This window comes from Sturnus vulgaris, chromosome 12 (genome assembly GCF_052056855.1).
Source record: "Sturnus vulgaris isolate bStuVul1 chromosome 12, bStuVul1.hap1, whole genome shotgun sequence".
NCBI lineage: Eukaryota > Metazoa > Chordata > Aves > Passeriformes > Sturnidae > Sturnus > Sturnus vulgaris.
In genome coordinates, this window is record NC_142254.1 from 4,051,797 (window position 1) to 4,073,218 (window position 21,422).

Here is a 21,422-nt window from a genome sequence, read left to right on the forward strand (position 1 = left end):
GAACAAAGTTCTTCCACTTTGAAAAAGATTTTAATTGATTTACTGATACCCAGGGACTGCCATAATTGACTAGTCTAAAGTCTTACTCTATACAAACTGCACAAGTGGGAAGAACACCCTTCCAGTTTCCTCAAGAAGCTTTGTGTTTATGTGACTTTTATGTCAGCTGTAAAAAAATTGTTTTGAGAGCTGTACATTTCTGACTACTAAAGAAAAAAGTGAGTTTCAGGTGTCCACATGTGACTGATGGCAGTGATAATTGACAAAATGATGTCTAGATGAGGACTTGATAAGCTATGTATTATTTATCAGCAGTGAATCCACCCTTCAATTTTGTTGATAGAAAAGAAACTCCTTCAAAAGTTTTATTTCTTAAGTTCTCCAGCAATGATGCTGTTAAAACAAATTGTCTCATTTTTTATTTCTCTGCTAGGAGGAAAAATTAACAGCTGAAAATCTGATACATGACAAACCTCCACCATCCCCAGGTACTTTTGATTTTTCTATGACTTCACTACACGTTTTCACTTTATTAATATGCATATGTATATGAAAACACATTTTCCTGCTTGTCTTCTCTAAGCCTGATTTGTATGTGTGTGTGTTTGTAAGTTTTTTTCCTGTACAAGAGATGATAAAGTGCTCTGTGATATGTATAAAAATAGTAATTTCAGGCTTTTTAGGTTAGGTGGTTTAGACTTGTTTTTATTTTCCAACCTGAAGTCTAAAGTAAATAAAACATTGTGAAATGATGTAATGAAATCAGTCATATTGGACCTCTCCAATACATTAAGTTCAATCTACACTAGAAGATCTCACCATTATTAAATATCCTATTGCAACTGAAATTGTAAACAGAGAGTCATGAGACACATGGTCTAGCATCAGCTTTTTTGTGTATTTCTGCATCCACCTGACACTTCAGGCACAGGACTTCTGAGCTCTGTGTGTCTCATGATGAAATATGTGCCTGTTAGGAGTTCATGGGATTTTGTACTGTCCAAGTACCTTATGCCTTTTCACAGGAATTTAACAGTGGCCAGAATTGCCTGAGATAAAACTGAACACATGAAGTTGTTACACATCATGAGTACAAGAGATAGCTCTGTATTGGGTTTCATATATATCCTGTTCTAAGGAACTGTACTGAGTTTTATTGATGCCTGGATGCTCTTAGGCTGTGCTGCCAAGGTTAAAATCTCTGCCTCCATTTCAGCTATTTACTTATACAGATGGAAAGGAAAACTTGGAAGTGAGATCCATTATTACTGATGTAACAACATATCCACAGTTTTGCAGAAAATCTAAAAGTTTACTTTTGTAAGAATTGTTCAGTAACACTGAAGCTGTTCAGTAGGAAGGAAATGTAAAACTTTCATTGTGTGGGTGATTAAAATTTGTAGGGATCAAGAATAACGACTAGTCCATGCAGAGCATAAACACTTTGCTTATTGCAGTGGACATTTCATTTTACCTCTCCAGTCACTGATGTTTGGGAGAGACAGCTCTGCTGTAAAAGACACCATCTTTTACATGAAAAGAAAATGTTTCTAGTGTCTGAGAGAAAACTTGCAGCCACTCCACAGCTGTCTTGACAGATACACTTTTTTTGTTCTTTCTGGTCTTATCTTTGGAAGCTGTGAGCTGACTCAGATCTTATAAAGTGTCACTCATATATAATATTAATATTAGAAAAAATGGGTTGTCATTTGCTGAACCTCCTATTCCAGTCTGGATACCATTTGCATACCTTGTTTTACAGATGTGTCTGTTCGGGCAAGGCAAGTAAGGGAAAATATAAACAAAGAAAAGTTGAGAGAACTGAAACAAGAAAACTGGTCTCTGAACAAGGCATACCAAGCTGTGGTGCAACAATTTGAGGGAGCTAAACAGCAGATGAAAGAACAGCAGTTAAAGCTGAAGGAACTAGAAAAAGAAAACAGAAGACTTAAAGAAGCTGCAGAGAACTCACGTAGAGAAGGTAGGAGAAACATATAAACTATTCTGTAGTTACCTTGTTTTGATTTTTCTAATTTCTTACAACCATTTCCTCTAGTAGAAGGCTTCAAGTTACTGATTTAAGCAAGTATGGATGCAGATGTAGTTTCCAAACAAAAAATTGTAGAAATTTTGTCAAGGAATAAGTGCATCATAAGAAAAAAAAAAAAAATTACTTGTTGTTTGAAATATAATGGCCTAGTAGCTTTTCATGGGATTTTTCCCTAACAGTATTTTGAGAAAAGTTATTGGTTATTATTCTAGTTTATTTTTTTGTTACAATTAACAAACTGTTGTGAACAGTTTCTCGAATTTTTTTTTCTTGAATTTTAATGGAACTTTCTTGTTGGGTATTTGTTTTAATAGAGGAGGCAACAGAATTATTTTCTCTCAGACAACAAGCACAAGAGCTGGTAGATGAAAATGATGCTTTGAAAATGATGGTCCATCGTTTAAATGTAGAATTAAGTCGCTATCAAACTAAATTCAGGCCATTGTCCCAGGAAGAGGTGAGAATCTTGGTTATCAAGGCAGTTTCTACTGATGTGTCCCATTGGCTCTAATTTAATCTTTGAGTTTTTATGACTGTTTTCTCTAAATTTGCCATAAAGTCTGCAAATTGGCACAGGCTTTTTCTGAAATTTAAAAGAATTTAAAATAAGCATTTATCATTAAGTCTAATATTAAGAATTCAGTATTACTTTGCATCAGTAAGATACTGAACTTTAAGTTCTGTTGGGTGTGTGTTACATATACAACATATGTAATAACAACATAAACTTGTCTGGGTGATAATTGTGACTGCAGTGGACAGTCGGTGGTGCTTCAAAAAGCAGGAAGTAATGTCAGTATCTTTTAAAATATTTACTCTAGAATCTGAAGCTGAAAGGCTTACCCATGAAAGGACCACAACCACCATGGCTGGTAAGTCAAATGAGATTTTCCCTTAAGTGTTCATTCCTCTCTAAGTAAAGGAGTGGAATTTCTTTACTGGAATCAAAGTATTCAGATATTACTCTGCTGAACTATCACATTCTAATAGAATATTATAAATATTTCTTTTGTTGAAGAAAAATATGTATGGCAGAACTTTGTAATGAATGTGTGCAGTTCCAGTTGAATGTGCAGTAAGCTACAAACTGCACATAGTCACCAACTTTGAACTTTTGAAAAGTTTTGTTACACTGAGAATCATAAATGCCATCTTTTCTTAGAATTGTTTAGCACATAATTTGCTTCAAGATCTATTGCTTTATTGTTAATCTTAATTGTCAATCTTTTGCTGTTAACTTTTTTTAAGATTCCACTAAAAGAAAACAATATTTCTGATGGTAGAAATGGTCATAGATCCAGTAATAGCCTATGAATTTCTGAAAACCAAATAGTCTGTGAAAGGAAATGCATTTGTAATATGTAAAACAATTTCTCCTTGAAATACTAATTAGATCTTATATTTTCCTTCCTCACTGTTACTGAGAACTATACAGAATGGGAAAGTTCTCCTGCTCTTTTTAGCCAAAATAGCCAATAATCACACATGTATGTATTTAGTCTTAAAGATGCAGATTTGAGAGTGTAAAAATTCCTTTCTCACTTACTAATGAATTTGGGATCATTTTTTTTTGCAGTAGTACTCACTGTAGTGTTTGAATCTTGATTTGTGTTCATTTGCATCCATATTCTGCTTGTTACATATAGCAATAAGTTAAAGCTGCCTTTTAGAAGACAGAGGCAAGTGAAGCATGCATTCTTTTCCTTTCCAAAGCTTGCTGCTACCACAGCCCTAATGAATTGTTTCTGCAGCATTGTTCTGCATATGGTGGTCTGCATGCTTGTTCAGGTCCTGCACTTTAGTCTGCAAGTCATACATGAAACCCCTTTAACAGCTTTCAAAACTAAAAATCTATAGCTGAAGTAAAAAATACAGATGAAATTATGGCTTGTAATTAATTTACATGTATTTATTTTCTAATTTTCTTTTTAAGTTGGATATGAAGTATTTGTCACCTCTTCTGTTGGCATATGAAGATAGAATAAGAGAAAAGGAAGATTTTATTCTTGAACATGAGGCAAGTTGCCATTTAGAAAAAATATACACTAAAGCAGAAAGAAATTACTGATTTTTTTTTTAAGGGATTTGCCAGTTGTCTGCCTAAAATTTAAAGTGCTTGTTTTACTTTTCCATGCATAATTATTGTGCTGTCTTATCCTACCTGGCTCACTTGTATTTGTCAGCCTGTTCACATTTAGAGATAAGTAAGATGTGCTCTAAAAATGGAGCAAACCATAAACTAGTGAGTGGTAGAAAGCATTTATGACTGTCATTCCTAATGGGAACTCAGTGCTCTGTACAGCTGCTCTTGGAGCTGCTTGTGGGTTTTGGGCTAGAATAATATTTACTTCTAGGTATTAAAAGAATGGTTATTCTTTTTGCTTTTTCGAAGTATTTTTTGTCACTGAATCTTTGAAAAATAGCTATTTGCTTCAGAGTACAACTTTCCAGAAAACAGCAAGAGTTTTTTGTATTTCTGTTAATTCACTGTATTGTCTTACCATGTTCAAATCCATGTCAATCCTACTGAAAATGGATTGTCTCATCCAGTAATTTCCAGAATTCAGTTTTTTAAACCTATTTTCTGAGGATCTATGACTTACAAAAATGTGGCACAATATCAGGATTATTTTTAATCAAATATTACTAGATTAATGAAACAATTTAGAAATCCAGTATGCAGACCTGAATTAGAAATGAATGACTAGTGAGACTACTATTCTGTTCTATTACAACAAGAACTAGAAGGCACCTAAGCACGTGTACTTATAAAAATTTTTCTTGATGTAAAAATTAAAGCAAAATATAATTATAAAGAATTTTATATGAAATCCTTTGTCTTCCAGGAGGATATGAAGAATTTTAAAGCACGAGTTGAAGAGTTGGTGAAGGAGAATGAAGATCTGCATGAGCAATTAAATAACTCAATTTCCCCTACAGAATGGCAAGTTATTTTACTAGAAATGAATTTAAAAGTTAAAAATTATTTTGGTGATTTCCTGCAAACTTTTAAAATTACGGATCTTAAGGAAATTTTTTTTGTCTTCTAACATTGTTTTTTTAAAGAAACAGTAGTGTCACGATTGTCATGTTGGAGCAGTGCTGATCTGCAATGCCTGGAATAATTTTGGAGTAAAGATTAAATATGAATGTGGAGTTTTGCACTGGGAATCCGTGTAATTGTGTCCCAGATATTGCAAAGGCTGGAAAAGGACAGTGTTGCTCTCTGTATGTGCAGCAGGAACAGGAGACATGGCATATACAAAAAATTCTGCTGCAATTATGGTACTTGGGACAGTGTTACTAGAACAACAGCTGGATATTCATTCACCATAAACAGATTTAAAAGTGGGACATGGAAGAGAATTCCTAACCAGTGTAAGAGGTTTTGGAACAGCATCCACTATGAGTGAACATAAAGATTCTTCCTGCACCCATGGCTCAGGTAGTAGTTGCATGCAAGGGCTCAGACAACCCAGTGTCTACAAGGGGAGGAATTTGGAAGAGACAGCATGCATCCTAATCTTAAGTCTTTCTGCAGATTCACCCAGTGGCATAGACCTACTTTCAATGAGGCAGATATACAGGTGTTGGTATCTATAGATTTGGTGACCCCATGTCCTGATATTGCTTTCAATAAGGATTTTTAATCTGTTTTTTAGAGAGGTTCAAATTTGATTTTGTACGTTTACACTATTGAAAATCAGTAGTGTGTTTGTTCTTTGGACATAACATTTGATTTATATTTTATTTACAAGCTGGTTATCATTGCAGGCAGCTGCTGCAAACTCAGGCCAAGCTGGTCTTGGAAGAAAATGGATTGTTGATGGAGCAACTCAAAATTCAACAAGCTAAAGCAAAAGATAGTCACAGACAGCATGTTCAAGAAGGTAAAATGCTTGAGGTGCTAGTTATCTGAACTACACTAAAGAAAGTACTGCAGGTTTTGATTTTTGTAGGGTTTTCTGTTTTCTATTGTCATTTTTTTGTTTTGGCAAGCTTGGCAGAGTTTTGGTTTTGGTCAGCTGGGGGTTTTGTTGGAACTTTATATATACCTGAAAAGCATCCTGGAATGTAGGTAACATTAATAGGAGATCAAGCTCTGGATGTCAACTGATACTTAAAAAAATGTTATCACCTACTGACACTAAAAATACTCCTTTGACTTACTTCTTCTGAAACAGTGAGAAGAAATGTTAAACAGCAATACAGTCATTTGCATAATCAAAGAGCACTTTAAACTGAATCAGAATTTTTCGGAGTAAAATGACATTTCAATGAGCTTAAAGCCTTGAAAGGAAGTACTCTTGAAGTTTCTGCACTTTTTCAAAACAAGTTACTTGAGACAGCAAAAAATCAAGTCCAAACCGTTAAAACACAAACTGACAAATCCTCTGTTACATAACGTTTTAAACAACTAAGAATTAATGTATTAATGGTTTATTTGAAGTTTCACTTAGTGGTTGAATTAGTTCTACTATACACAGTTGACTTTTTTTTTTCCTTCTTCCAAAAGCTTCAAAGTTGACCAAACAAATAGTAGTCTTAGAAAATAAGAAGCAGAGTCAAGAGGAAGAAATAACAGAGTACCAGAAGCAGCTAGAAGCTTTGTGTTCTACATGTGAAGAGCTGAAAGGCAAACTGGACAGCAGAATAACAGCAGAGGAGCACTTGGCTTTGGTGACTGAACTGAAGAGGTATGAGCTTCCGTGGGCTGCATGGAGGAGCACTGGTGCAAAGCATGCATGTGACCAGAGCTGCTCTCTCTAGGTGGGAGGCCGGTGGAAACCTATGCTGCTAATCCAGGAAGGTAACTACCAAAGCACAAAGAAAGGGAAAGGACTATTTAAAAAATACTGGCTTAAGTTTTAGAGATATTTAAAATTATGAAAGGAAATCCCAGTTCTAGAAACGTTGGTAGAAGTGTTTTTGCCATAGAGTACCTACTACTAATTGTACCATTTTAAATAATAAAAGAGGAGGCATTAAAAATAACATTTTTGTCAAATCTATTTACTTCTATCAATACTGTATAAAACGTTCTCATTCTTGTGTTCACATATTTGGAACATGTCTAAAGAATCCTCTTAATTCTGAACTAGAAGTTCTGAGTTTTTTCAGTTGTTACAGTATGGAAATGACACAAAATGGCACAACTCAGAAGTGCTGCTGTGCAGCATAATCTGCAGAGCAGTGTTTCTGTCAAGACTTCCTGTACATTTGAATGCTTTCAAGCCTTTGGATAGTGCAGTTACTATTTCATGGCACAGTGCCATGCTCAGAAGTCCTCAAACCTCGAATTTTGGTGTAGATAGTAATTTCTTTGGGAATGAAAACCCACGAAGGGATTACATCTGGACTATGTATTTTTATAATTTAAATAAAATGCAGTCAGAAGGAATTACTTGAATAATTCAGTCATGATTTTGATATGAGATTGTAATACCTCTGATGTCACCAGTGAACACTGAGCATTCTTAGTGTATCTTATTTCATAGCTTCAACATGGGTGTCTTTCTGTAACTTAGCATTTTACTGATGTAGATCTATACATGATATCTGTTCTACACTTGGTTTTTGCAGCTCTTTACAACAGGAACAGGAGAAAAAGCACTCTGAGGTGGAAGCTGCAATGGGAAAGATAGCATCACTGCAAACTGAAAACAAGAAACTGCTCTTAGAGAAAAATAACTTCATGGCTGACAAGAAGATCCTGGAAACTGACATGCAAATGACTCAAAAGACAAACAGGTCTTATCAGTCTCATTTTTTCTACAGAAATACTTTTATTTCTAAAAACAACATAAATATCTGTAAAAATATTGTCTAACTTCCCATAATGTGTATTTTCTACCTACTGCAAAAAAACATGTTTCTAAACACATCTTTGTCATGTCTAGAGGCCTGGTTGTCCAGTTTGCTAACCTTTGTATGTTTGCATGCTCACTTTTCTGTGTCTATGTGCAAATTAAGAATGTATCTTTAATTTAGTAGTTACCTATAGCAATTAGTCATTAGGTGTACTTATCTTTAAATGAGCAGACATACTCTGTTTTCAGTTAGGTAAAACTTGCACTATTTGCAGATCTTCTCATGCACCTGGTTGCTTAGAGATGAGTTCACATTATTTTAAAAAGACAATATTATTCTTCTATAACTTAAGAAATACGAGCTTGTAGGCATTGCACATACTGTTCTTTTAAATGATTGTTACTGTTATTATTCAGATAACATATTATAAAGAAGAAATAGCCCCCCAAATTGGAACATGATAGTGTTGGCACTGCAAATATTCTAAGCCAGTGCATTTTTAGCAGTATGTATGATTGTTTGAGACTTGTATTTGCACATGTGATACAAGGTTTTTCAGGCCATTACTAATTCCCAATCCAATGATTTTTCCTTTTTCTATTATAGACGATTAAAGAAGAAAATAGGGCTTTTGCAGCTGCAGCTGGAGGAAGCAATGGAAAAAGAAGTTGCAGCCCATCACTATCTAACAAACCTTATTGGGCTGGTGGAGAGAATAGCTAAGGAACGTGATCATCTGGTATTTTTGGTAATTACCTTTAAATAATTAATATGACTTAATTGATATTTCGCACAATTATCATGCTACTGACACGAGTTATCAAATTAATTATCAAAGAATAAAGCTGTAATTCCAGTTTAAGGATTTAGCTTTATATAGGTAGACTTCAGCAAATAGGATAGGAGCAATGAAAGATTTAATTAAAAGCAATTACCCTTACTTCTGGAGGTAATATAATTAAGCCTTAATTCACATGAGCATTAGGATCTGCAATGGCACTTACCAAGTTTAAAAGATTCTTTTTAACCTAGTTTTAGAAGTTGATGTTGAGCTACATCTATTTAAAAATAGCACACAATCATAAAATTTTAATGTTTGTTTTTGAGTCTTAAGGGTGGACTGTCACCCTTGAAGGGGTCTGTATGGACCTTCTGCTGTGGATGCATATGAATGTGACTGCTCCTTATTGGTTAGCAGTCATTTTGACATGCTGATTGAGAGTTTTGGCACAACTTCTGATCAGTGGAAGTGCCCAGCATGGAGGTGTCTGGGATTTTTGTAAGCCCATTTTGTTTCTTTTACAAGATACTGGGCACAATTTCAATTTTTCATATTCATACTCTTGTCTTCAAATTGAATCTGAAATAATTTCACAAAACTTTGTTAAAATAAAACTTCTTTTATCGTTGTTCAGGTAGCAGACAGGTGACCATCAGCATTGGATAAAAATATACAGCAGTTAATTCCTAGTTCTAGAAGAGGAGCTATGGTGACACAAGTCAAATCCTTGTCCACTACAATAAATGCCAGTTTATAATAAATGTCTCCTAGAAACTGGGGGAACTGGTTCTTAGATCTCAATCTCTGGGATATCTGCTTTTAAATATTAAGCATACCAGATTAGAAATATCCTTGCCTCTGAACCCCTGCCAATCTCAAGGGCTTGTTTGAGAGCAGATTGCTAAATGTGACCCAAAGGATGTCTCATGATAAAAATGGCATTCCTATGTATACACACGCATATCTGTAGAAAAAAACACAGAATTGGTTGGCTTTGCTCTATGTTTCATTTCAGAATAATACTGCTTCATAGTATTCACAGGCAGTTAACAAATAATGAGCTGTTTTGAGAATAATTTCCAAGACTCTTTATCCATGTTGGTTCTTCAGACTGTTGGAGTTCAAAATGGAATTGCTGTGCCTCCCTCAGTGTGTGCATTTTGTGTGCCCTGACAAACAAACAGAATGGTTACATGTAGCTTTGTTATTGCATGGTTGCAGGCCAGATGTTTGGAAAATGAGAATCATGGTGTTCTCAAGAAAATCATAGAAGGCAGTCTACGCTTAGGAAAATTGGAAGAAAAAGTTAAGGTAAGCAGTGTTTCTAAGCTAAATGTCTGTTGTGAAATGTTTGGGGGTTTTTTCATGAGAAAAATAGTTAATCTGTGTCAGTGTCTTTATGAAAGACTTATGTATAGATTATCTTCAGAAACTTTTAAAAAACAATATAGATCATGATTATAATTTTCACTAGTGTCTTGTTCCATTGTATTTGTGCATTGCATATCTGCCAGATCATCATGTTTACATCATTACCTGGAAAATTATGACTAGTTGTAATAATATTTAAATACTATTTGTATTTCATTTTTTGCTCTATAATGTAACCCAAGTATTCTGTGTTCTGCTTACTTGAGGCTGTACCACTCCTTCAACTTGAAGTCCATTATAATTAGATTTGGAAGAATTAAAAGCATTATTTCAAGTGTACAGTTACCATCAAGCACTTTCTTGTGACCATAGGGTAGAAGGTTGAGAAACTCAGAGGATGTTCAAACATCCAGCCTAGTTAGAGAATACATTATAAGTTACAATTACAACTCTCTAAACAAATAAAAAGCACACTATGTAATTGCAATGTAACAGTGAATTAAATTTGAAACATTTATGTTTATCACCATAATTGTTTTTATTGTAATCTTAAAAAAAAAAGAAAGGAGAAAGATACCTGGTATATTGGTTTCTATATCTAGAAAGTAATGTATATATTACTTTCAAAAGTCAAGTTTGTTCAGTTTATCCTAAAGCAGAGTGTCTCTGTATTAATGCTTTGCCAGTCAAGACCTCTGCTGCTATTCCTGCATCAAATCCTGCTCAGCAGTTAGCACAGGTAGGGTTGCAGCCACTGTCCTGGTGATGGGTTGTGGGTTTTTTTTTATCCCCTCTCTATTTTCACAGCAATAGTTTTCAAATGATCAAAAGCCATTGCTGGCACAAGAAGCAGAATCCCCCCAGGAAGGACACAGCTGTCCAGGCCCCTGGCTGCAGGGAGGGTCTGAGCCTGCTGGTGTCAGAGGATAGTGCAGGAGACACCTGTGTGCAGTGTGAGCAGTGAATGATCTGCTCTGCTGGCAGAGCTTAAGGAAGAAGTAGAAGGGCTAAGGAGTATTGGGGAAAGGGAAAGGGAAATAGACTGTTGGAGTTACACCCTTCCAACCCTGAGAGAAGCCCTACAGGAATCAGAGGAGCCCCATGGCACTTAGCATCAAGCAGAAGTAGGGGACCTAGCAGATGGGGGAGAATGAAAAGGGCCCTACACTTAAGGGGTAATAAAATTCCCTCTTGACCTCCATCACCTTCCCAGGTGCCCTTAGAGAACAGGTACCAAGTCCTGGATCAGTCCCAAGGGTGGTAAGGCAGAGTCAGTCCAGTTGAAGTGCATGGACACCAAATATTCTAAAATCTTCAAATTGCAAACCCTTCACTTCTATTCAACTCTATCACTCAAATTTGGAAGCCTTCTCCAAGGCCTCAAGTCAAAAGCAGTGCTCCCTTGGGGGTCATTCTCAAAAAGCACAGAAAGTTCAAAACTCTCAGGCTTCTGGGTTCCAGCAGCTGATCACTGAGGAGCTGTGTGTTTCAGAACTCTGTGTCCTCATTGCACAACTTCCTGTTTGTATAACCAGTTGCACCTTTGAAGAAGGCAATGTTCTATCACCAGTGTTCCTTTGCCATGTTCCTATCAACATTAATCTGCACTTAGGGGAAGGTGCTTTGTGTCTGAAATCAGGAGAGCATGGATTAGATTTAAATCTTGCTGCATACATGGCTTTTCTGTTCAGAGTATTCATTCTGCTTTGTTAGACTAGATTTTTCTCCTGTGGGACCCTTGAAAATTCATAGAGCATTGCTGGTTTTTAAATGTAGCTACTTAAGAAACTGCTTCCATTGTTTTGTCAGTCCTAAAGATGGACTATTTTTTCCCCAAATCTTTTAATTATCAGGGCAAGAATTCACCCCTATTTCTGTCCCAAGTTACCAATCAGGAAATACAAGGGCCCATGCAGTACAACATACAATATTGCAACACCTATTTTTCCTTCATTCATTCCCTTCCCATTAATTCTCTTCATTCATATGTTCAAAATCTTTCACACTTTGTGATGTTAGATGATGTATACAAAGATTCTCTAAATTATTTTGGTGTATATCACTATTTTGTCTACTAGGTAGCTTATTTTCCAGAGTTAACCATGTTTGTGTAGGAAACAGAAAGCATAACCAAAATTGAAAGGAAATGCATTCATCATACTGGTAAGGAAACATTGGATTTTATTTTACACTCATAAAGTTGATCTGTATGCAGAGGAGGAAGAAATGTACCCAAATTTATGCTGGCTTTTGTCTGAAACTGTTTCAGTTTTCTCACACTTCTCCACTCAGCTGTGAACTCAGAAGGTGACTTGTACACTCTGCCACTCACACAAAAGTGTTGCCATAAATCAGGAAAAAGATTAATATTCCCAGGAAGGTTGGTTGGAAAGAACCTATCTTTCCATGACTGCAACAAAATCATTTATTTCCAAGATCTCTGAAACAAGCCCAGGAGCCATGGTCCTGCTACCTGTCCCTATGAGACTTCCAGCCATGGAAGCCAAACCAGGGAATTTGCAGAGAAACTAGAATTACCTTATATATAGAAAATTTCAAATTAGTTATTTGATACCAAAGTGATGTTAGGTTAAATCCTCAAATTTATCACAACAACTAAAATGTCATGTTTCCTACTGCAAAATTTTGTGTAATTACAGGTGCTAACAGAAATGGAATTGTGTTTGTGTGTGTGTGTTTGGATTATTTGTGGGGTTTTTTTTTTGTTTTGTTTTCATTTGTTTTAAACAACCCTTCAGTTGTATAATAAAAACTAGAGAAACTGGATTTGGTTGCTGTCATCAACATGTTATTTCTGAAATAGGAGATTGCACATGATGGTAGATCACTAAATTTATGTATTCTTAATGGATTTTTTTTTCCCAAACCACGTTTGAGATCTACTTGTATCTCCTTGAGGCAGAAGAAACTGCATTTATCAGGTCTAATAAGAATTTTTGCTACTAGAATTTGAGGAAAAAGAGCAGACTAGAAAATCTCTGCCAGAAGCAGTGGAATTACAAATAAACATTTAACATTAGCACATTGTAGTACCTTTTAGAAGTTGAAATCTTTTGAACTTCCTATGATAAATCTGAAATGTAACAACAGCAGATGCTTTCTAGAAGTTGCTGTGGTGCTATAAGGCCAGAATTTGAGTTATTCATCTCTCTTGCTATTGTAGCAGTGCTCCTTTTCATAAAATTCATTAAGACTAAGTTGCTTGCTGTGTTGCTCATAAAATGGGTTTTGCTTTGCCTTATCCTTCCTCAGCTCTCAAACACGTTATTACCATGGAAAATCCCTCTTTCCTTAGAAGTTTCTAGCCTTCCTAGTTTATAGATATTTTTAAAACTTTACAAGTTCAACCTACAACTTCAAAAAATGGGGGAAAGATTAAAGGAAACTCAAGGCTTTTGCTGTATTTATGCAAGTTCTGTACTGTATGGAATAGAATACTTCATTATACCTCTCTTTAGGGTAGGAGAAGAGAATTAAGATAAAAGTAAAGAAAAGTTAAAGAAATAGAATAAGATAAAAATAGGTTAAAGAATAGAGTAAGATAAGAGTAAGGAAATATCCTGTATAAAGTGATTTCTCTAAACTACTAATTTAAACGATAATTCCAATTTTAAATTTATTTCACAGTACTGGATTAGTTTGCAAAGTTCTGCTCATAGTGTTCATGAATAAAGCAAAGCTTAAGTAACAGATGTTTCAATTTCCTTTTCTTGTGTTGATTTTATGTTTCAAAATTCTGTTTAATATTAGATCTTTTGTCAAAGGTCATGTACCAACAATTCTCTCATGCCTTTGGACATATAGTTTTGAAGAATCTCCAATATAAATATTTTCCTTTTTTTAATTGCTTTCCCAACTATTTACTGTTCATCTCTGTGCCAATATCCATCTGCAAAAAAGGAAGCTTATTTACTCTAGCACATAATACTACAGATTAACTTTTCCCCAAGCAATTAACATTGGTTTTGTTGGCTTTGAATTAAAAAGTTTCTACAGTTTACCCACATCTTTTTCACAGAGAATAGAGGAAGTATTTTATTTCCTATTAATGCCACAATATTGTCTGCCAAAACTTTCACCAAACTTTCTGAATAAATAGGCTGTCCTTTTTGTGCAGTCACAGTCCAGTTGTACTGGGAAGGTTATAGGTACAAGCACTGTTATCCTCTACTACTAAAAAGGAATTTCCTACCCCAACCCCCATATATGATTTTTTTACACAACCCTAAAGGTAATTGTCAGTGATCTTAATTGAAGTATTTTTAGAAGTTTTTAGGTGCCATGGGAGAAAATTGGCAGTGTTCTGTAGCACACAGTAAAAATGTCATCAGTACTCATGGGGCTGTCCTGTGAGGAACAGACTTACAGCATTTTTTACAAACAAATGGGACAGTTTTTTTCAGATAGTACTTTGCTGTCTTTTTGAAGGGACATTACTAATTTTACTGGGTAAGGATGGGAGAAAAACAACACAATTGAAAGAAAATAGCTTTGTTACTTCAACAAATGACCAGATCATTACACATACCATACCCAGCAGCCTATGTTTGTAGAAATAATGTTTTGTTGGCTCTTTATTCAGAATTCTCCAACTTTCAGCATGTAATTCAATACACAAGGTGTAACAGAACTATAGTGATGAAGAGGATACCTTCCTGAAACAACTTCAGATGAGAGTAAATTACATCCTCTGCAGTACCAGCACCTGCATCCATGATCATTCCTCATCCTGTTACTATGTTTTTGGGATGCCATGACCTTGGGCATGGCATACCCTATCCAGCTCTAGAGGAAAATATTATGACTTCCAGCTATGTGTTAACATCCTTTTCCTGAAAACTCTCATCTCCACCAGTCTGTTTGCTGCTACCTGCTTCACTTCAGAGAACATTAATAGGTTATCTTGAACAATTCAAAGGTGGTAGCCTGCTGTGAAGGATCTCTGAGTGCCAGCAGCTGCATGTGGCAGTGTGCCCAGAACCATCCCAACCTGCCCAGGCTGCATTTTAAACAGACTTAATTCTAATCTGTCTCTAGAGGCAAGATCAGAACAATTATAAATCCTACCTAGTTTCAGACTATAATCATATGGCCCTAAGAAAAATGGTTCAATTTTGCTCTCTGATTTTGCAACCATTTTGCACATGGGACTCAGCTTCAGTTGGTAAAGGCAGAGTGGGAGTGCAGAGCCAGCAGAGGCAGCTGTGGGGTCTGGAGGAGCCAGAGGCCTGAAGCATCTGAGGCAGAGTGCAGCTTAAACCACAAACCTCAGCTCTAACCACAGCCCACCTTGTAGCTGGATGGTCAGTGAGACGTGATAGAAAACAGGGTTTCACCAATGCTGCAATTCAGGCTTCTCTGTGAAAAACCAGAGAGGAAGTTTTCACTTGTACTTTGAAATTATTATGGACATCTAACCTACAGAGGGCATTTCAGGCCCTGCACCTGACACAGGGGAAGGTTCAGCTGTTTCCTTATACTCTGCATTTCCCCTAGGCTGCCTCTGAGCAACCTTTTGTTCAGAAGGAACTTGTTTACTTTTAGCCTTCCATAACATTACTCTGCATTTTAAAGACTTTTCTGGGCATCTGAAAAGTTGAGTGATGTTACTGGTTAACTTGCAGGCTTCTTATTCTTCCATTAGAACTGTCAGGGAAAAGTTAGGATAAAAACGCTATGTAAGTCAGCTTTAAATATAGAATCACTAATATTCTAGGTAAATATTATCTATTACCTCTAGAAAATTAAATTTCACAATGACACATTTTGCAAGGGCTAAAAAGGAAAGAGTTTGTGGAAAGGATTATATAGCCTTATAAAAATGTCATTATTTTAATTCCTCAAAAATACAAACTCAAATCTTTCTCCCCTGATTCAGATAAAGATAACACCTTAGTGATTAACACCTGAGAGAAAACTTCATATTAGCAAGACATAAATAGCAGTATTTTCAAAGCTTCACTAAATTTACAGTTTTAGTAAAGGAGGTGTTTCCATCCCAAAACTCTTTTCTATAGCCTGTAGGAAACATCACAGTCTGCAGAGAAAATAACAGTTTTAGCATTCTATTTATAATCATGAGAAAATAAGTTAATACTGGATTTTGTTATTGTCAAGAGCAGCAACATATAGAAATGTGCAACAGTACACAAAGCAGTTTTCAGTCTCATGTGTGCTTATGCAATTTAATGGGGATGTTATTTCAGAAAGCAAAATTACTTTGTACAAAAATAATTTCTTAATTTTGACATGAGACCAGTCATTAGTTACCATTTAGGTATTACAGCTATTAATCAAAAAATCACTTGTGCTTCACTGAACAAGAGGACTGTTGTGTGAAGCAGCAAACAAAGCTGTTCTTTTCTTCCTCCTAGCATTAAGAATAAACAGCTAACAAAACAGAAACACTTTTTCACGGTATGTACTGATAAGTGTGACTGTTCAGCAAGTGGTAAGCAATGTGCTGTAAAGTGTGGCTTTGTATCTTGGAAAACAAACCTTTTTTTGCAGGTAATTGTGTTCACTTTAAAACAAACATACAGTATGGTATTCATTGTACACACTAGTTTTATTGTAGAACAAAATGAAGTGATACCTTCAAATTAACAAAGAGGTTAAAAAAATCCCATAATGCAACCTACCTGACATAATATAATTATGCAAGGCAGCACTGATGTAAAGATTCAAGGGAAAATCAGTATCTCTAACTGTTTCTTTTGTTATTAATGACTTGTCCTTATTTGTCCTGTAATTCCACTTTTTTCTATGAACTTTAACCCTTACAGATATATAAAAAGAAAGCAGCTGGAAAGCTTGGAGATATCAGTCTCAAGATGACTGAGCAGGAGAAAGAATTTGAAAGGAAGATTGCTCAGTATGAGCAAGAAAAGAAGCACCTGCAGCATCTGCTGCAAGACAAACAGGAAACTCTCAATGAAGTGCTGGAGCAAAGCAGGTGAGTGGGGCACAGGCAGGAGCAATCCAGGTAGGTGTGACAGCTAAAGGGACAAGGGAAGGCAGCTGCACACAGCCACCAGTGCTCACTTTGCAGCAGAGTCTCCTGTGATGTGTTCTGGGTCGTTTTTCTCACTCATTTTTGGTTATACTGAAAATTCTGAAACCCTGCTCACGATTCCCAGCTCCTGGAAAGATCTTTTTCAGGAGGAATTTATTCTATATGGCTGTTGCTGTTCTTAAGACTTCTTAAGAAAGATGTCAGTCTGAGAAGGATATCAATCTGAGTGAATCTTTGATAATTTGAAAGGATTCTATAAATCAAGATGTATGTTCATATATCTTAATATCATCTCTGCTAAAGGTTGAACACTTTCCTATTCACACCCCTCAACACTTTTCAGAATAGTAGGAAATGAAGGGAATCTAATGAGTACACCAAAGATCTGTTTTCTTTTGAATCTATCTTACAGATCTATTAATAAGTGAGTTAGACTGGCTATGTGCAAAATAAAGAGAAGAAAATTTAACAGATTCATAGAAGATTATGACTGCAGTGTTGAAATATCCTTTAAATATAGTCGTTTAAAGATATTTTTCCCTCTGATAGTGGAAAGCTTCATAGTACATTGACATTATCAGCATAAAAGAAAAACTGTTAACAACTGAAGCAAAGTAATAAGCAATCATTTCTCAAGTCATCACTGCCATAAATAAATAGTGAAATAGTGAAAGAATAGATTTTAGCAGACAATAGAAAAACAGGGCTTGGTATCTTCTACCTTATATCAGCACAGTCCCTCTCAGTTACTTTATACAGTGCAATTAAACAGGTGTAAATAGCAAAGTTGTACAATGAACATTCCATTAATCTCTGAAATTTGCATTAAAACCCAGATTGAACTGATCCACATTTCTCTGGAAATAGTTATTTAGGATTTTTACCTAAGCAAATGACTTTCATGTCTCTGGGTTCATATTACAATTTTTTACTGAAGAGAACAGCAATTAAATAAAAAGGATTTTTTTTCAATGTAGGATAGAGCATAGTTTGAAGTCCCATAATATGGATCCTTCAAAATTTACCCTTAAACCCCAAAGTAGGCAAACTAGTTGATGTAACACAGATGTGTAAAATAATTAATTACACTTTTCATACAGAATACTAAATCACTTTACCTTCTCAGTCTAAATCAATTCATTTTTCTTCAGTAAACACACACAATTAATACTTGCAGCTACCTTTTAAGAAACAAGATGTGCATCTGGAACTACACCATTGCAGTCCATTTAACTGTATCATGATGAAAAGTGGTTTATGGAAACAAGCCAAGATGAACCCCATCAAGATATGACTTTCATTTCTGTAGTCTCCAACATTATTGAACAGTGTAACAGGTGACTGCTTTTTTTCTGGTGCTAGTTAAATCTTAATATTAGAATATAATATAATGAACCCAGCTCTGAAAGTAAAAACTAATTTTTACAGTCATCTTCCAAGTAGTGTTTTGGTTAACCTCGTGGTTCACTATTCTCCTTTGATTACTATATAAAAAAATGTAGATTTAAAAAATTAAAATGTTACTGAGAAGTCAGCTGAATTTTGCACATATATAAGAAATTTTTATAAGAAGTTTTTATGCTTATGAAACAAAATCAATAAAACCAGCTAGCACCATGGCTGATACTAGTTTCTTCATATTCCATTATTTTTCTCAAGTACTGCAATATAATTTCCCAAGGTAATCCAAATATATATCTACTCTTTTATGCCTATCAGCCAGAAATTACACATGTATTTTGGTCAGCTTTGTGTATTTCTGATTTTACAAAGCTTATTATTTTCTCTCTCCCTTCCCTCTACACAGTCACAGGAGTAAGGAAGGGAAATTTATTAAATAATTTGTAATTCAGATGTTGCTCATCATCTGTAGCTTGGCAAACGAAGTCGTTAGGGCTATGAAAGTAGCAAACATTTAGATTTATTGTGACTAGCTCTGTTTACAGAGTAGATTTTTAGTCCAGAATACTGTCTAGCTGATATGTTTCTGTGCAAATTGCCTACACAGACATTAAGATAAATGCATACAATAAATATTTATTCTCTGATTTCTAATTTATTCTCTAATTTCACTGTTAGATAATGTAAATGAGAGTGGCATGCCACATTTTAATCAGAAAAGTCAGTTTACTTTAAAATCTAGCTGAAGGTATGATGAATCACTGTAAGCAGGTGAAGACAGAAAAATATTTCATAGAATTTATTTTTCTCTTGGATTTAGTTTAATAATATGGAATTAGGAAATTGGAGCAAACTAACATGGGCTTTCATCCATGATGTACCTTTGAAATTTTCTGCCCTCCTGCATTCTTTTACCTCATAACAAAAATCAGGAGTTCCACTGTTCACCCATTGCATCCAAGGCATGAGAATTTTTCTACTTGGTTTTCAAAAAGAAACACATATAGATGTAGTTGTACTTTTGATGAATAAAAGCTTTTAAAGGTATGCAGATTTCCCTTCCTGGAAGCTGCTCTGTAGAACCTTCTCAGTAATTAGAGCCTTTGCTAGAAAATATTACAAATTCACAGCAATCTTCCACCTAAAGCAACCATGAGAAAGCAATAGCATTTTGTTCCCCAGGCAGCTGATAATGACATCTTTATTAGTCACTGAGTGATAAGAGATATCAACATCACATAAATCACCTTAAATAAGAGGTTTGAGATATAAACAAAGTTCATGATATGATCTTAGGGTAAAAAAAAACGTTCATAAATGTTTCCAGTCTCATTTGACAGGCCACTTACCTTTATGAGTTTTTTAGGTCAGAGTTGATTTCGTACGACTTCTGCAGAGAAACAATACCTCAAGGCAGTTACAGCTGCTGTGCTTTGGATGCAGAATGTAAGTTTGAAAGTGCATTAAACTGTCCTTGGAAGAGGGTCAACAGCAGAAAAGCTTTGCACTTGTGCATAGGCAAGGGAGAGGAGCTGTCTTACCTCTGGTGATATATAAATATATATAAAATTATAACCCTAATAAAAACTGTTGACCTTTGTGATAAGGAATATTTAAATAAACTGTTATAGGATAGATAAAATGAATTCTTGAGCCAGCCCAAATAAAATTCTGAGATTAAGGCTGACTGAATTTAGTTCAATGAGGGCAGAAAATTGTCTTTTTTAAAGAAGAAACTGCTTTCAGAACCTACTTCTAGTAATTTTTTCATCCTCAAACATCAGTGGGACACTGGCATTTTGCTTACTCTCAATAAGTTATAAAATCCTACATTTTGGCTAGGCTAGGTGTTGAACAATTTTTTTTTACCTAATTAATAATAGCCTACATTAATAAGAAATTAATTTAATGCCTTTTGTCTAAAGACACCTGGAAATAGCATATGTATCTAGTTTTGAATGCCAAATGGCAAAGCCTTGTGTTTTAAGAGGCAAACCACCTGTAGAGGCAAGGAAATGTTGGTGTTGAGAAAAATGTACAGAGCATCAGCAGCTGTAGTAACCAAGCTGCTCTGTAACCCAAATTCCTTAAGGGAAGGGAGGTTGTGACCAGCAAGAATGAAGACACTCTCTCCCCAACCCATTCTGCTGAATGCATGTTTAAATTTCAGCCAGGTCAGAATTTTCAAACAAAATCCCCACGTGGGATGCTACTGCTTCTTGTCAGATGCTCAGCTGGGAAGCAGCAGAGCTGTGGAGCTGTACATTGTGCCACAGGGAAAAAAAAGCCTTACCTGTGACTGCAGTGTGCTCTGAGTGCTCATTCCAAAGCCAAGTCACTCAGCACTCTGCATGTCTCAGCTCTCCAAGAAGAGTTCAGATAAACCTCTAAAAGCAGCTCTTTTCTTGCTACTGAAGTAATTTTAACCATGAGGACACTTCTAAACTAACGTCTTTGAACTATTTTTTTTTTCTAAAATCAATGCAGTTGCCATTACACTGAACTTATGGACTGAAAATGGCAATCCTATTTGTCAGGCACACTGACAGCATAAAGTATAATTCAGAACTTGCTTTAGTTTCATAATCTTACTTCAAATATTCTATGCCTTAGGCTCATGCAAGCATTATCAAAGAAACAACCTTAAAAAACCAAAGAAGTCTCAATTTCAGAAATTACTGGATGAAATAAACCCTGGGTAATGATCTGTACTACAGTAATGATAAACCAGATTAAGCTCTCCTGTATTAATTGTCAAACATAAGAGTGCTGTGCACAGTGTCTGAAGTCTCCTATTGGAGACAAGGGACAACAGAACAGGGACATGTCCCTATCATGATACACAAGTTCACTTAAAAACAAGATGCTGAAAATATTCCAAGATCACAATACAGAGGTGAGACAATGAGTGAAACTCAGGACTGCCAGCTGTTCAGTCATGAGATGTGTGTGCCTCCCATCTCCCCCAAATG

The 21,422-nt window shown here is 35.5% G+C and overlaps 1 protein-coding gene across 1 annotated transcript in view; it reads left to right on the plus strand.

Moving 5' to 3' along the window:
- Nucleotides 1-21,422, plus strand: part of CEP89 (centrosomal protein 89) — a 32,303-nt gene that overhangs the window by 8,538 nt on the left and 2,343 nt on the right. Inside the window, exons 7-18 of the mRNA XM_088172250.1 lie at nucleotides 434-488; nucleotides 1,763-1,981; nucleotides 2,365-2,507; nucleotides 2,872-2,922; nucleotides 3,984-4,067; nucleotides 4,897-4,998; nucleotides 5,829-5,940; nucleotides 6,567-6,747; nucleotides 7,634-7,801; nucleotides 8,468-8,609; nucleotides 9,864-9,953; nucleotides 16,820-16,989. Of these exons, the coding sequence (XP_088028376.1) occupies nucleotides 434-488; nucleotides 1,763-1,981; nucleotides 2,365-2,507; nucleotides 2,872-2,922; nucleotides 3,984-4,067; nucleotides 4,897-4,998; nucleotides 5,829-5,940; nucleotides 6,567-6,747; nucleotides 7,634-7,801; nucleotides 8,468-8,609; nucleotides 9,864-9,953; nucleotides 16,820-16,989 (1,517 nt within the window). The remainder of the gene's footprint in view (nucleotides 1-433; nucleotides 489-1,762; nucleotides 1,982-2,364; nucleotides 2,508-2,871; nucleotides 2,923-3,983; nucleotides 4,068-4,896; nucleotides 4,999-5,828; nucleotides 5,941-6,566; nucleotides 6,748-7,633; nucleotides 7,802-8,467; nucleotides 8,610-9,863; nucleotides 9,954-16,819; nucleotides 16,990-21,422) is intronic.